The sequence below is a fragment of the Citrus sinensis genome, chromosome 7 (assembly GCF_022201045.2).
Source record: "Citrus sinensis cultivar Valencia sweet orange chromosome 7, DVS_A1.0, whole genome shotgun sequence".
Classification (NCBI taxonomy): domain Eukaryota; kingdom Viridiplantae; phylum Streptophyta; class Magnoliopsida; order Sapindales; family Rutaceae; genus Citrus; species Citrus sinensis.
Window position 1 is genome coordinate 22748785 of NC_068562.1, and position 16322 is coordinate 22765106.

Below are 16322 nucleotides of genomic sequence, written 5' to 3' on the forward strand. Positions count from 1 at the left end.
GCCAAATCTTAATTGTTGCACTAAAAAAAAAAAGAATACAAAATCCATAGAGGAAATAAAATAAATTTGAAGTTCTTCAAATTAAAATATGTTGTCTAACATTTGTTTTTGTATGTCTTTTCGTGATATATTGTATTACATTGTTTATGTTATACTTCTAATTCTTTCTATTTTCAGTAATCTCATAAATTATACCCAATTCACTAAATCACTTACTATTTTCAAGCAAAACCCTAAAATTTTTCTTTCAATATTTGTAGGAGAAAGAAGAAAATGAAAATTGCTTACCTAGTAACCAATGACGGAGGCAAGACAAGGTGGTGGTGACACAGCTGAGGCAATGGGGATAGCTGAAGTGCAGAATGGGTAGAGAGCCGCTTGTTCTTCAAGGAGTTTTCTCTCTTATTTTGTTTACTCGACTTTGTGATTTTGGGTGGGAATCGATTCTGTTTTGTTGGCTTTTATTAAGGTTATTTTTGTATTTTCCCTGATCTTTTTAAGTATATATGTGTAAAGCTAGCAATTTTAATATATGGAGGTATATTTTAAGTATTTTGAGGGAAACCAGGTATATTCCACGCAATTCGCCCCTCACAAACAAACATGTTTCTGCTTTCTATTTATTTGCCAGCAGTGAATTTCTTCCATTCCCCACTGACCAACAGTTAGCCAATCCTACCCTTCAATACTACATTGAGTTTATACAAAAACATCTCTATTAGCTTAAGAGACAAAAGATTGAGACCAAAGCCATGCTCATGCCTCCTAGTTTCCTATATTTAAACAAGTTCATCTTGCCTATATGTCAACCTCCAGACATACTACAAATTCAATAATCATCAGTTCTGAAGTCCATGAAAGCATACCCCAGAGATTTAAGGGATTGGGGAATACAGTTTTGAATACAGTTTGAAACTTCTGATATTAAATTACTCAAGAATTAATCCAATCACTTATATGCAAAATATGCTAGTTCTGGCACATGCTTAGGTAAAGACAGAGTCATTACACAACTTAAATTTGAATACTAATTCATTCTGTTTATTCTTCTGTAAAGAAAATGTTTACAAGTTAAAAGGCCAACTCTTTATTCTTCAATCCCACACTAAGCTCTGAAGAAAAATCAACTCCCAATCTACCCGTCTTGACTACCAATTCCAAACGACAGGAAATTTGACAAACACAGATCAAGGCAAGTGAAACATGTGCTTCAGAAACTGCACAATATCACTAGTATTTTCTAAGGTTTCAAACAAAAAACAGTAACCTAAAAAACCACAAATTTGGAATAAAATCAAACAATCAAAAGTCAACATCTTCGTTAAGACTGCAAATGTAAAGAACAAAAATTTCAAGATATGGATATTTTCTTCTCTTCCTCAAGCCGCTGCAGCTCTGCCAGTCTTTCAGCCCATGCCCTTTCCCTTGCCACTGCAGCCATCTTGTGCTCTACCCTCTGAGCTCTTTTCTTCCTGTTAGCCTCCTGCAACTGAGCTTTTCGCTTCTTTGCCTCTGACTGCATAGGTTTAATATACAGAAAAGATTTTGTGATTACAAATGTTTGCACCAGAGCACATCCTAATCTAAAAATATTGCACCCAACACAAAGGCCCCAAAAGCCTCTTATTAATTTATAAGGATGCCAAAATTCTAATAGAATATAACAAATAACAAATAGGTAAAACATAAGCTCAGGCCAATTGTTGAATTTATCTTTGTACTCAATTCAAATGTAATCAGTGTAGGTGATGCAGCGTGGTTCTATAAACGAACGTTTTGCAATAAAACTGATTCAGCAGAAGGATAAAAATGTAGGGTGATGGAAAGATAGTGATATTTTTAATATCCCGTTGATCCTTGAGAGTACTGGAATAAATAAATAAACTAAATTCATATTGACTCGAAGAATATCCACGAATCTAGGTCTCGTTAATTCCACAAAAGATCAACAAAAAACAAGAATATAACTCAAACCTAGAGTTTATTCCAAGAAATAATCAATAACAAATAACCAAGGCCAGCCTATAAAAGCTACAAAAGACACTGATTTATACCAACTACGACTTATCCTAATATGACTAGAAACCTATTTTAATAAAGATCATACCTAAACTAGGAATACAACTCAAATAAACAATATATAAACAATAAACTCTAAATAGCAACCCCTAAATATTATAAATTTCAATCTAAATAGGATTTTTGCAATTTCTTGCTCTTCATCAATAGGTCTTTCCCTTAGCAAACTCTAAGGAATAGAAAAAGGAAATGCATGTCGCTCATCACAAAATGGAAGAGGAAACCAATTTTGTTTACAACATGGTGCACAAACAATGAAGATGTTACTGAAGTGTAAAAAGCAAATAAGATAGTATTGATTTCAGAAAGGAAGGAAAAATAGTGAAAACATTCAAGAGAGCAACTGTATTGGATTTTGAACAAAAATGAAAATTCCTAAGGATGAGACAACCAATCTATTTAGTTTCTTGACCATGAGCCTACTCCAGACAGGTGACTTCCACACAAATGAGATTCGCACTGAAGAAAAACACTAATGGAGTATTTAGCTTTCACAAGAGATGTTGGAGTAAACTCAAGTTTCACAAAATTAATGTCAAAATAGTTTTGTACTAACACATTACGATGAATCTCCTGTAAAACAGAAAACAATAAATAATACAACATTTACAATACTTCAATTAATGGGCGATGACGAAGCTTGAGTTGAAACAAAGGGTTTCCATGTCGTCTCTTGTGCGAAACCTTGCCTATGTCTATCTGAGCTCAATTGTTAATAAAGTTTTACTATTCAAGTGTAATTTGTCCATTAGATACTAAAATATAGTTTTCTTATTTACAAAAAATAAATTAATGTACCAAAGAAATAAAATAACGTGCAATAAAGGTAGAAAGGTCATCTAAGATTTAAAGACAGCACTGCTGCAGCCATCTCACAGCAAAATTTTCCCCCGTGACAAGTACGACAACACCAGATTTTGAAGAAATTTCAAAGACTCTCTCCCCTTGACATAGATAAATGCCTGATACATGGAAAATCTTAAAGAGAGACACCCAAAAAAAAAAAAAATTATTTCTTGCTTTTGTGTTTGATATCAGCATTTTTTAGTGAAAATAAACCATTGTGATCAAATTCGAAAGCCAAATTGAAACCTTACGGCCAGCTCATAGAGAAAGTGGCTCTACTGACTCTACCAATTAGCAACAATGTCTTTACGCTTTATCCGAAAGTGGAACATCAATTTGACAAATAGGACGTGCAAAAATCCATTAACAAGTCCAAAAAAAAAAAATGATAAGTTGTCAAATAACGCACCAAAATAAAAGCGCGCCGCTGCCTCATTCGCTTTTTCTCGTTTCTTCTTTTGACGCTCCCTTGATTGGGATTATTAGGACTAATCGGCTGCCCTGGCGTGTACTGAACCCAAGCATAAGGCCCTGCAAATCAATTTTTTTTTTGAAAAATTGCAAAAATCGTAAATTGAATCAAATGTAAATTGAAAGCTTAAGGGAATAAGTACCTGGAGGACGCAAGCTGGCTCTTTTACGGCGAGGCTTTTCAACCGGTCTCCGCTTTGGAAATCGTGTGTCGGTTAGGCTGTGGAAATGGTTCGAAATCGGGATCCATGGAGATTGGCGGGTCGAAAGAAGTTGAAAATAGGGTTTTAACAACGAAGAGGAGGAGAAAAACGGCGTCGTTGAGGAAGTGGAAGTCGGACTTCGTGATATTAAAGTTCTTGATAGGGGTCGAATAATGCTTCTCAGGACTCCAAATCCCATTTCCTAACAGTCTTTGAAGGCTTGATGATGATTGCTGCCGTATCAGTTTTCAGTATTGTATTACACGGTTACACTACAGAGTTATTTTCAGTTAAACCCTGAAAGCCGTATGGGAGATGAAGCACCACGAAACATTGAAACAAATCATCGCTTCTCGCTCTCCAAGTGGGGCCCGCCCCCCCCCCCCCCCCCCCGCGCGGCGCGTCTGCCTACGTGTCCCAATCTCGGGGCATCAGTGAGTCACTTCACTGTCATTATAATAGTAATAATGTTTGGTCAAGTTCTTGCTTTTGGTATGTGTTACGGCCTAGTGTTGGTTGAAAGGTTCATGGGCTCGAGCCTTATTTCTACATTAGTTGCACTCAGGGAATGGGCCCAGATCACAATTCCCTTCTTCACCAAATTCTCGAGGTAGTTAGTCTTACTATATGATACATTTTAGATATTTCCTTGAGTTCTATTGCTCTAAATTCTACTGCAATTGACTATGCTTGTTTTTGTTGCTACTAGCTCAGGTGAGGACGGGGGAGGCTAAAAGGAATAGTGGGGTTTCCAAGTTTTTTACTAAGAGAAATTTTAAAATACATAAGAGATTTCATATCAATCGTACAACAATTAAAATATTATGTCAGTGGTAGCTATATTTAACTAAACTACACCTCCTCAAAAAAAAAAAAAAACTAAACTACACATGTCATTTATGTATTAATTAGTTGTATTACATATGTCATAGGTGCATTAATATATGCTTATTTTATCAATTACAAAAATTAACACTTTGGATTTTGAGATTTATTTGTTTTAATAAATTCAGGGGTATTTTTGTAATTATAATTTTATTTTTTAAAATTTTATAGGATAAAATAGTCTATGAATTTATTTAAGGGTAAAATGATCATTTTATTTGAATTATTTAATGAATTCTAAATTTTGTTGGTGTCAAAGTAGTTAATCGATACAAGTTTAGAAATAAAGTGATGCAAATCACTTGTTAAAATTTTGTGATGGTTAAATATACATATGACAAAAAATAAATAGTGCAGAGAATTTATTTCAAAAAAATATGCAAATCCGAATATTTAGTTTTCCAAATGCAAATGAATATGGATCCACATGAATCCTCAATTTCTACATCTAGGTCCACATTTTTTATTACGTGGATCAAGATTTTTTGAATTTGAATCTTTCAAATATTTGTGGATGCGGGATGGACCTAGATTTATTTGCTATCTCTAGTAGGGAAGGTTTTAGGTTGAGTAGCTTTATGGGGCGCTGAAATTATTATTGGCTGATTAAGATCAATCCTAAAGCCAAATTTGTCCAGATTTTGGTTCTCAAGATATAAATAAATGGCATATACTAAAGCTTGACCAAGGTTTCGTTCAAATTTAAACTACAGTGATGTGGAGGCTTAAAGAGTTAGAGTTCCAAACCAAATCCAAGCTTATTTATAACGGAATTTCTAAATTGTCTACGTCAATTTAAGATGAGACAAAAATGACTTCTAAGTTAGGCTAAGGCTAATCGCAATGGACAATAGCATGTACTTTTATCAGTAAGGATATTAGATAGCTAGGAGAAGTCTATGTTACAGATTCTGTAACATACATCCCCCACTCCACACACTCCACGTGTCCCTATATGTGGAAACAAAGTCAGCAGATGGCACCATTGGGGAGCTGGCTAACCTGGTCTGTAAGGTACAGCATCTGTACCGTAGCCAGCTCCTAGATAGCTAATAAATGAAACCAAAAAGCATATAACATATGAAATAGGTAAAGCTTACATTACATATAATGTAACAAACAACCAATGAATATATGCCATTAATTTTTATATTTTTTAAATTTAATAGATAAAAATAATTTTAATATAAAACAAAGTACAGGTGAAATAGATATTTATAGAAAATTTTATTTTTAATCATATGTTTACTTATTTTTTCAAATAAGTCCTCATTGATTTTTTATAATTAAATCATTTTTTCATCCATCTTTTCTATATTTATTTTTAAAACTTTATAAATTTTTTACAACATTTTATAAAGATTTAAATTATTATTATACTCATAAAGATCCACAAATTTTGAATATATTTTTGCACTTACATTTATAATTTCTTGTCTCTCTTGAGACATAAACTAATTTTTTCTTCTACCATACACACACACATTCAATCTATTTTCCTTCTTAAATACATACGATCAATGCCATCACACAGATTTTGTAATCTAAATTTAGTATCATGAATTATAAGAGATATTATATGTAATAAATATCTTATAAATCCAATGAATTATTAAAAAGATTGTACAATGAATAAATTATCAAAACCTCTAATAAAAATATTTCAATTCTTTGATCTTATCAATGATTCAAACATGTGGAGAAATAATCAATTAAATTGAATGTCACTATATTTATTTAATAAATTAGAAAATCTAAACTTATCTATAAATGATATAGAAATGGTAGACAAAATATTAGAAATTAATAATTTCAATGAAGGAATATAAAATAAATTAAAAAGTTAAGAGATCAAGTGATCAACTAAGTAAAGAATTTAATAAAGTTAAACAATTCATAAAAGACTTTAACATTAAAAATCATGATATATTAAACCAAGAGATTATTAATATAATGAATAAAAACTCAATAGATATAAAATTAAACAAGTTAAAGATTCAATTAAATAAAATAGAAAAAATTGTTGAGGAGTTTGATACTAACTTTGCTATAAATATAAACGAAGAACTTTAAAAAAATTGAAATATTGCAGCTTGGGTGTAAACAACATGGAGTATAAACAACCTAGGGTATAATGTAAAACATTAAAATTTATTGACCTTTTTAATAATTATTATCTTTTCTAAGAATTTAAAAATTTATAGTTGTAACATACAGCTAATGTAACATAAGCTTTGACTATGAAATAATACCATTCAAACAAAAAGGTTTGTCCAAAGATACACTAGTATCTAAGCATATTGATGCGTTTAGAGATTTGCCAGAAAGCCTCGGTTGTAGGAACTTACACTACCTACACACTAGGGTAGGCATGTACCCATTAAATAACAAAAAGTATTAACAATAAACTAAAAGGTAATTCTACTAAGTACTTTAATATCTAGACAAAGCTTCAGTGTACATTTGTTTATAAGAGGAAAAAAATTTTCTTAATCAATATTTTATTATCTTCCCCACATCTGAGCATCCCCAGGCTTAAAAGGAAATAGGAAAAACCAAAGTTATTTTATATTGACCTACTTTTACTATAATTGAATCTGACTATAGGGTGTGGATGCAAACTACCAAGAAGAAGGCGTTTTTTTTTTTTGAAATGAAAGTAAACATTTCATTACTGATTAAACGACACTGTTAAATACATTCTGTACTTCTACTGGTAATAAATCTAACCAGACAGCAGTTGTATCTTTCCTTATAGTATGTTTAGCTAATTAATGGGCATGAGCATTACAAAATCTTAGTACAAAATTAAAATGGATCCTTTGGAACTCTCATTTCTAGGTTTGAATTTCCGAAATTATCCAGAAAATCTCAGACCTACTGCCCTTTAAACTAACACTAACCAGATTTAGACAAGCACATTCAAAAGCTTGCAATTCGTCTCATCACACAAGAACCTTCGGAAAATGGCAAGACTAGAGCAGAAAAACTAGCTTTCCACTATTGAATATGACATGAATCAATACATGATCTTCTAAAATATATGTTTCAAGATTCCTAGTATTTCTTAGTACCTATGCATCTACACAAAAGAAACAAAATGTCATCAAGAACATACCTTAGTCAACATCATACACATAAGAAGAATCTTTATTCACCTTAGGCATCATTTGCACCAGGACCAGCTTTCTGCCGAGGCAAAATATAGAGACAATTGGATAAAACCAATAATGATTTTGAAAAGATGCTAAGTTTTCCCCATTTCATTTTTCTTGAAAGGTATTAAGAAAAAAACACTTAAAACCAAAAATGAATATTTTTTAGGAAAAAATTATTTCTTTTTTTAGGTAAGAATAAAGTCATAACAATATCAACTATCAAGTCAAGATGACTACAAGACGCATAAGAAAACTATGATGTAAATCAACAAATAATTGTTTGAGAAGTCGTTTGACCCAAACCTTAAGCAAATTGAAGGAATTATTGGCGGAGCTTGCAAGTAGGGGATTTGAACTTGAGACCTTAGCTCTAATATTGACGTTAGATAAACTGTTTTTTATCATTTTTTTAATTTTTTCATGATTAATTGCAAGAATTAAAAGCTTAAATTAGAAATCTTATAACATAAATCAATTTAATAACTTTTAGATTACATACAACAGTTAAAGATATTGTGATTTAATTAGCTGACTAGATTATGATTCTAAATTATAGAGCTTTTAATTGAAAGTGACCATTACAAATTTGAATACAATTAATTATGGATGATACTACCCTCACCCGAATGTCTATAAATTGGTGGCTTCTCCTCATTTCAAAAGCAAAATCACACAAAAACACAAAACATTTTTTTCCTCCTTTGACTTTTTTTGTGTCAACGAGTTCAAGCACTTCAGAAGTTTACTAAAAACAATTCAATAGTGTGCTGAACTTGTTCCATATCCTATTATATCCTGAGAAATAGTTGTCATTCAGACTTAAAGCACCCGTTAATAGGTGGCAAATCCATTTTAAGAAAATTGTATAGTACAAGCCTCTTTTTTTTATAATTTTATATTATTTACAATTTCTATTTAGTTACAATATGAGTTGTAATTTAGTTTTACTATTTAACGGTATTTCAATTTTATTATAATCAAAATATTATAAGTTGTACACGATCAATTCTGGAGTGTTTGGTTAACTCTAAAGACAATTTAGTCTACTTCGGATCAACTCGAGAAGCAATGGCCACTACAAAGTATTGTGCTTTTACTTCTTAATTTTAAGAAATTGGGATCCGGAAAGTTCAGGGAATGGGAGACTAATTCCCCAGTTGGATTGTTATGGAATCATTATTTTTTGTTGGATTGCTATGGAATTATTGCCGGAATTTTACTCGCATGTCTCTGAGGATTTCTGTTAACTAGCAAGAACTATCTTGATGCATCAAATACTGCGTCCGCTTGTTCTTTTTCACTATGTACATTGAAAAGAAGTCGAACAAGGACAAGAAATGTTGGCTAGTCAAGACCAAATTGAAAGCTTCCTTCGCCTATAAACTCCTGAGAATATTTGAGCTGACTTGTAAAAGAGATAAGCTTTCCTTGTTAAAGAACTCTAAGATTAGTGGATGAACAAGAAACGTCAATAATGGATCTGCTAATGATATATCTATCTTCTCGAAACTTTCATCCAACGGGTTAGTAAGTCCCCTTAGATACTCCTTGACTTCCACTCCCTTTTGTACTTCCCTTTGTTCCCTATTCTTTAGATCAATTATCTCTTCAGTGGTCTATTTTTACCCTATAGTCAAAACATCATGTTTCTCAGATACATCTCCAGTTAAGTCAACTGAAACAAATGAGTAGAGACGTTAAGTGGAATAAAATCCAACTCCTTTAACGCAGTGAAAAGAAAGAAAGCAAAAATTTTATAAAATTAATGAAAGAGAGAGTTTAATAGTTAATGTTAAGCAAATAAAAGATAAACCAAGCTCGATTTGTCACTAAGAATTAGAGTAACCAAAAAAAAAAAAGAATCATGAACAAAGGTAATCCAAAATAACAAGAAAGAAATAACGTGGGAAGAAAGCTAGAGGCAGAAAGACACAAAGAAACAACAAAGAAGATTTACGTGGTTCGGTGCCAACGTACCTATATGCATGGTTGAAGAACCCAAACAAGGTGTGAAGCTATATTGATTATATTGATTACAATGAATACTCATATGGCAGAGAACAAATTACTTGCACGAAGAATTCTCTCACTCTCTACCTAGGCCTCTTAAAAAATCGATAAAAGATACCAAACAGTCAGCCTTTCCTTTGCGTTTTATACACTCCTGGTCATAACTAATTAACCACCTGCTGGCCAACACATGCTGAGTCATCAAGTCACCTCATCAGTGATTATAATAGAATGTAACTAACTCGGCTTCACAATTAATTATATAGCATTAAATCAACAAATAATCTTGGCCACTCTTTTTTTTTTTTTGTATATGTGGCACATGTTACTAGAACTTAAAAATCTCAAAATAGACTAGGAGGAAAATTAAGTAGTGTTAAACACATCCAATACTTCGGCAAATCTTTCACTCAAGTGCTAATTGAATTAATGAAAACCTAAGGTCTTTGTCTCGCACACTCTCTCACCTAGAATCACAAGCGAACCTTAAACCCAAGCCTCGTTGTAATTACTCACACTCGACATTACCCTAACCGTCATAAAATTCATTTAACTAACAAAAACTCCAAGCCCTTGTCCTCTAGATTCGACAAAACAAATCCAAAATTATTGTTCCAAAATACGTTAATCTCCATTGAAGTAACATCTTCACATTCAACTACTGTCAACCTCACAAGTACTTTCTCACTCATTCCCTTGACTCCCTAATAGAGCCATGCATCCAGCTACATTTTTTGCTATTATGATTAACTAAAACAAGTTTAAAAAAGTTAGAAAAACAAAATTGAATCATGATAGGACAATCGATCAAAGGGCACAAAACAGAAAACCTGTTGTTTTTCTAAGGTTGGATTTCGAGATAAAGGTATGACACACATGTTGAAGAAATTGTTGTCTAGATAGATTAGAGTGATCTTAAAATGTTTTCTATTTTCATAGTATATTATGTATGGAATGTTCTATATTTCTCATGAAGACTTAATGTCTCCCACTGAAACTAGTGCCATATCCTTGACCACCATTGGCACAGCTTCGAAGAATTTTTTTTTTCTTTTTTACTGTCAATAACTATAGATGCTATTCATATGAGAACAGGCTGATCGAGCATTCCAAAGATGACATTGCAATAGCAGCACCCTTGCTAGATAACGCCAAAGAGATTAGAGAAAATGCTAAAAGTAACTTGTGTTGAATTCGTAGAGAGATAGAACTATATGCAGAGAAGAAGATTGAATTTGCAAACAGGAGAAAGCCAAAGATAACGAATGAGCTAAGAACTATCCATAATTGGCTTGACGCCATCATCATTCTTCCCTAAATTCTTAGTAATAATGCAAAAAAAAAAACCAAAAATGGATGTCCTGGAACAGCTTAACTTTGCTTTAAGTGACAATTGATGGGTTGTTACTAAACAAGGATAATGGAGAGTGAAGTTATATTTTAATTGTGAATTAATTATACTTTGTCTTTCTTACTTTTATTATCTCAGTAATTATGTTTTATTTTTGTTTGAATTCTGCTTTGTCTTTTTTTTTTTTTTACTTTTCTTGTTATACATAATTGTGTTTGAACTTTCGTATGTTTTTTCAATAACATCATGATTTTGGGCAAAAAAAAATGGAGTTTGATCTTTTATTTATGTTATAATTTAAGATATTTAATATTTTAAAAAATTCGTTTGATTTCATTAATGTTAAAATACTTTTATTTCATCAAATTTCTCATCAAAAATTTCTCTTACAGATGATCCAGTTGTTAGTCCATTGTTTGCAAATAAATGTTAAAAGTCTATCATGTTAACGTACGATGCAAAAATGGCATCCAACTCTCTGCCATCAAATACTCTATATTATCTTCTTTAGTCAACTTCCTAGTTAGCATTATATAATATATATTATAATGTACTCATGATTAATGTCCACTACTGAAATGTACTCATGGTTTATGTTTACTATTGCAATGTACTCCTGCATAAGTATTAGTGGCTAGTTAGAACGGCAACAACAAACGTTGTGGTGATAGTGTAACGTGCAATAATAGTATTCATTATAATACCTTTGTCTTTGGGAAATTAAAAAAAAAGACAAGGTAAAGACAAAACATAACAATTAAAATAGCAAATATAATCTATACTTTTAAGAACTAGAAGCCTTACCTTTCCCTGAAAAACAAGAATGGAGGTTGATAAGAAGACCTATCTGAGTTAACTAAACTCGAAGATCGAATGTTATCGCATTTGCTTAAGTTATCTGCCTCATCCAATCCATCTTTATCATCTCTAGAGCTCACCCCCTCCTTATCATTCAAAAAATCTATCATAGCCACATTTGAGTTCACGTGACAGTAAGGTAGATTAACTTTTACCATAAATGGATGAGTCATGTTCTCTTGAGTAATTTTATACTCTGAAAAGCTCTCTGACTCCCTCAACATTGACGATGGGCACTGTAGGAAGGCTAAACCGCAAAAGTAGTTATAATATATCCATCAGAGAATTGAGAGTCCCAATTTTGAAAATTCACCAATCAAGCCACCTTAGATTGGTATTACTCCAAATTCAGCTTGACCACGCTTTGAATGGGCTTACCCCAAAAATTGTGTTTTAAGTAAGTCGTAAGCTCATTTGTAGTAAATGTCTGGGGGATTAACGATCTCTCTAGTTAGCCAAGAGAGCAAAAACATAGAAGAAAAAAAAAAAGATAGAGGGAGAAGCTGGAGTGGAATAATCAAGAAGTTCAAGCCTAAACTCGCGAGGAATTCAATTGCTCGTGTTAATGCCTCCTCCACCCAATCTTTATATTTGTTAGACTGCTTCAAAATCATTTCCTGAATTTCCCATGGATGTTTTTGAGGATTTTTATTAACTGACAAGAACTATTTTGTTGCATCAAATACTGCATCCACTTGTTCTTCTTCATTATGTACATTGAAAAGAAGTAGCAAAAGAACAGGAAATATTTGCTAGTTAAGACAAAATTGAAAGCTTTCATTGCTTGTAAACTTATCATAATATTTGAGCTGACTTGCAAAAGAGACAAGCTTGTCTTATTAAAGAACTTTGAGATTAGTAGATGAATAGGATATGTCAATAACAGATTTGCAGATAATATATCAATATCTTCCAGGAACTTACATCCAACGAGTTATTATGTCCCCAGATAGATCAATTACCTCTTCAGTGATTTGTTTTTACCCCATAGTCAAAACATCACGTTTCTCTAATACATCTCTAATTCAGTTAATTAAGTGGAATCAAACCCAACTCTGTTAACCGCAAAGAAGAGATAGAAAACATAAATTTTGTAAAATTTATGAAAGAGAGAGTCTAATAGGTAATTATATAACGTTAAATTAGAAAATAATCATGGCCACTCATTTTTTTTTTTTTTTGTATATGGCACTTGTTACTAAATCTTGAAAAGCTCAAAATAAACCAGGAGAGAAAATAAGTAGTGTTACACACATGCAACACTTTGACAAATTTTTCACTTGAGTGTTGAATGAATTAATGAAATTATAAGCTTTCTATCTTAGGCATTTTTTGTCCATTACCCGAAATCATAAGTGAACCATAAACCTTAGCCTCGTTGTAATTACTCACACTCTACATTACAAAATCACTCTAACCCTCATAAAATTCATTTAACCAACAAAAGTTCCAAAACCCTTCCTTGAGACTTGGCACACACAAATTCAAAATTACCTTATTGAAATATGATGTAATTCTCAATGTCTCCCAATGAAACTAGTACCATATCCTTCACCACCATTAGCACAACTTTTTGAACTTGTGTGGAATTTGTAGGGAGTTGGAACTGTATCCAGAAAAGAAGATTAAAGTTGCAAATACAAGAGAGACAAAGATAGCAAAAGAAAAATTAAAAGCAAATGCCTTGGAACAACTTAACTTTGCTTTAAGTGACTATTGATGGGCTGCTGCTGAACAAGGATAATGAAGAGTGAAGTAACATTTAGTTACGTTTTAATGTATTTTAATTGTGCTTTTTCTTTTTTTACCTTACTGTTATACTTAGCTGTGTTTCAAATTTGTTGAGTTTTAATAACATCATGATTCGTTACTCTTAAAAAAAATGGAGTTATATCCATTACTTATGTCATAATTTAAGATATCTAATATTTAGAAAATTCTTTAGATTGCATTAATGTTAAAATACTATTATTTCATCAAATTTCTCATCTAAGATCTCTATTGCAGATGATTTGATTGTCAATCCATTGTTTGCCAATAAATATTAGAAGTCTATCACGATAATGTCTGGTGCGAAAATAACATCCAACTCTCCTATTTCAAATGCTTTACAATGTCTTCTTTAGCCAACTTCTTAGTTAGCATTTTATAATTTATATTACAATGTACTCATGGTTTACATCCACTGTTGAAATATGCTCATGGTTTATGTTCACTGTTGCAATGTACTCCTGTCGCAGGAGGAATAATGGCTAGTCAGAACAGCAACAATAAATTCAGTGGCAATGGTATGATGCGCAATAATAATATCCATTATAATACCCTTGTCTTTGGAAAATAAAAAAGAGAGAAGGCAAAGACAAAAACATAACAAATGAAACAACGAATATAATGTGTAAGTTTAAGAACCAAAAGCTTTACCCTTCCCTGAAAAGAAGAAGAGAGGTGGATGAAAAGATCCATCTAAGTTAACTAAACTCGAAGATCGAATGTTATCACTCTTACTTTAGCCATTCGCCTCACCCAATCCATCTTCATCATCTCTGGAGCCCACACCCTCCATATCACTAAAAAAATCTATCATAGCAACATTTGAGTTCACGTGATTGTAATGCAGATTAACTTTTACCATGGATGGAAGATTCATGTTCTCCGAAGCCATTTCATACCTCTAAAAAAGCTCCTGACTCCTTCAACATCAATCACAAACATTGCCAGAAGGCTAACCCCCCCCCCCCCCCCCGCCCCCCAAAAAAAGAGTTATAATATATCCATTAGAGAATTAAGAAACCCAACGATGAACATCCATTAATCAAGCCATCGTAGATTGGTACTGCTCTGAATTTAGCTTGACCACATCCAGTACCCTAAAAATTATTTTTTAAGTAAGCCTATCGTTTGGAAACATCTGGGGGATTAATGATTGATTGACACTAAAAAGTGTACATTTAATAAGAATAAAATTATTAATTTTTCACTTATTGTGTCGATTAATGCGCTCTTTATTTCTAAATTATCTTAATACTCCCTAAATATATTTCTATGTTAAATTAATTCGTAATATGTTAATATCTTGTAAATATTTTTTAGGAATAAAGATGGAATTAGAATTGAAAGCGAGAATAAAGGACTGATGGAGTAATTTGGAATGCATCATTAAGGAGATGTAATAAATAATAATAAATTAAAAAATTAAAAAATTAAAAAATGATAGGCAATCATGTTGGTGATGGTCAGGGGGCCATCACGCTTCCTGACCATTACAATATATGTATATAATATAAAAATAAAATATTAATATTAATAAAAGAAAAAAAGATACTTCCCTTGCCTATAAAAGGCAAGGGGATGCAAGCAGGGGAGGGAGAGTTGAGGTGACATGAGAGAGTGATAGCCAAGAGTATAGCTGAAGAATTTTTCTTTTTTTTTCTTTTCTTTTATTGTTTCCATCTGTATCAATTTTTTTTGTAACATATTTCAAAAGTTTATCAAATAAAAAGAGTGTTGTGTTTTTTTTCAATATGAGTGGCTAATTTATTAAGTTTTTTTTTATTATTTTCATGTCATGTTAATTTATAGATTCTCTTAGATCTATATGGTATTTTGACATAATGTCGACATATTAATATAGTTGTGGCACATTAGGTATTTTATTCCAAATTTATCCACACACATATATTAAATGATATAAAAATTAACTGGTAAAAGTGAGGCAAAATATAAAAATGAGAGAGTATTAAAATTATAGTTTGAATAACTGGGAGTGGATCCTATAACCTTAGCATATTTTTAAATCACTTTCTAGTGATTTCTTTTCCCTCAATTAATTTTCTTTATTTAACAAATTGACAACTAGATTTTAAATTTCCTGTGATTCGATCCCGAACTCACCGGGTTATATTATAACTAGACACTCTTATATTGAGGAGTAATACACTTTTGAGTCACATCAATGATCTCGATCTCTAGATAGTCAAGAGAGTAAACAAAACATAAGGTAAAAAAAAAAAAGGCAGAGAGGAACCGAGTGGAATACTCACGAAATTAGAGCCTAAACTCATGAGGAATTCGGTTGTGCATGTGATGCCTCCATCAGCCAATCTTTATTTCTGTTGGATTGCTATCAAATTATTTTCGAAATTTCCCTTGGATGTCTCTGAGGATTTTTATTAACCGACAAGAACTATCTCGATGCATCAAATACTGCGTGCACTTATTTTTCTTCACTATGTACATTGAAAGGAAGTCGTACGAGGACAAGAAATGTTCACTAGTCAAGACCAAATTGAAAACTTCCATCGTCTGTAAACTCTTAAGAATATTTAGTTAATTTACAAAGGAGATAAGTATGTCTTGTTAAAGAACTCTAAGATTAGTAGATGAATAGGAAACGTTAATAATGAATCTGCTGATGGTCTATCAATGTCTTCTTGAAATTTACATCCAACGGGTTAGTATAGT

The 16322-nt window shown here is 32.0% G+C and overlaps 1 protein-coding gene across 1 annotated transcript; it reads right to left on the reverse strand.

The window, feature by feature from the left end:
* Nucleotides 1-1014: 1014 nt before the first annotated feature.
* LOC102615635 (uncharacterized) lies at nucleotides 1015-3961 on the reverse strand. The gene is made up of 3 exons (XM_006465033.3): nucleotides 3540-3961; nucleotides 3335-3456; nucleotides 1015-1516 (listed from the first exon to the last, which is right to left on the reverse strand). Exons 1-3 carry the CDS (start codon nucleotides 3796-3798, stop codon nucleotides 1352-1354), a joined length of 546 nt encoding a protein of 181 aa, XP_006465096.1. The 5' UTR covers nucleotides 3799-3961; the 3' UTR covers nucleotides 1015-1351.
* Nucleotides 3962-16322: the final 12361 nt, after the last annotated feature.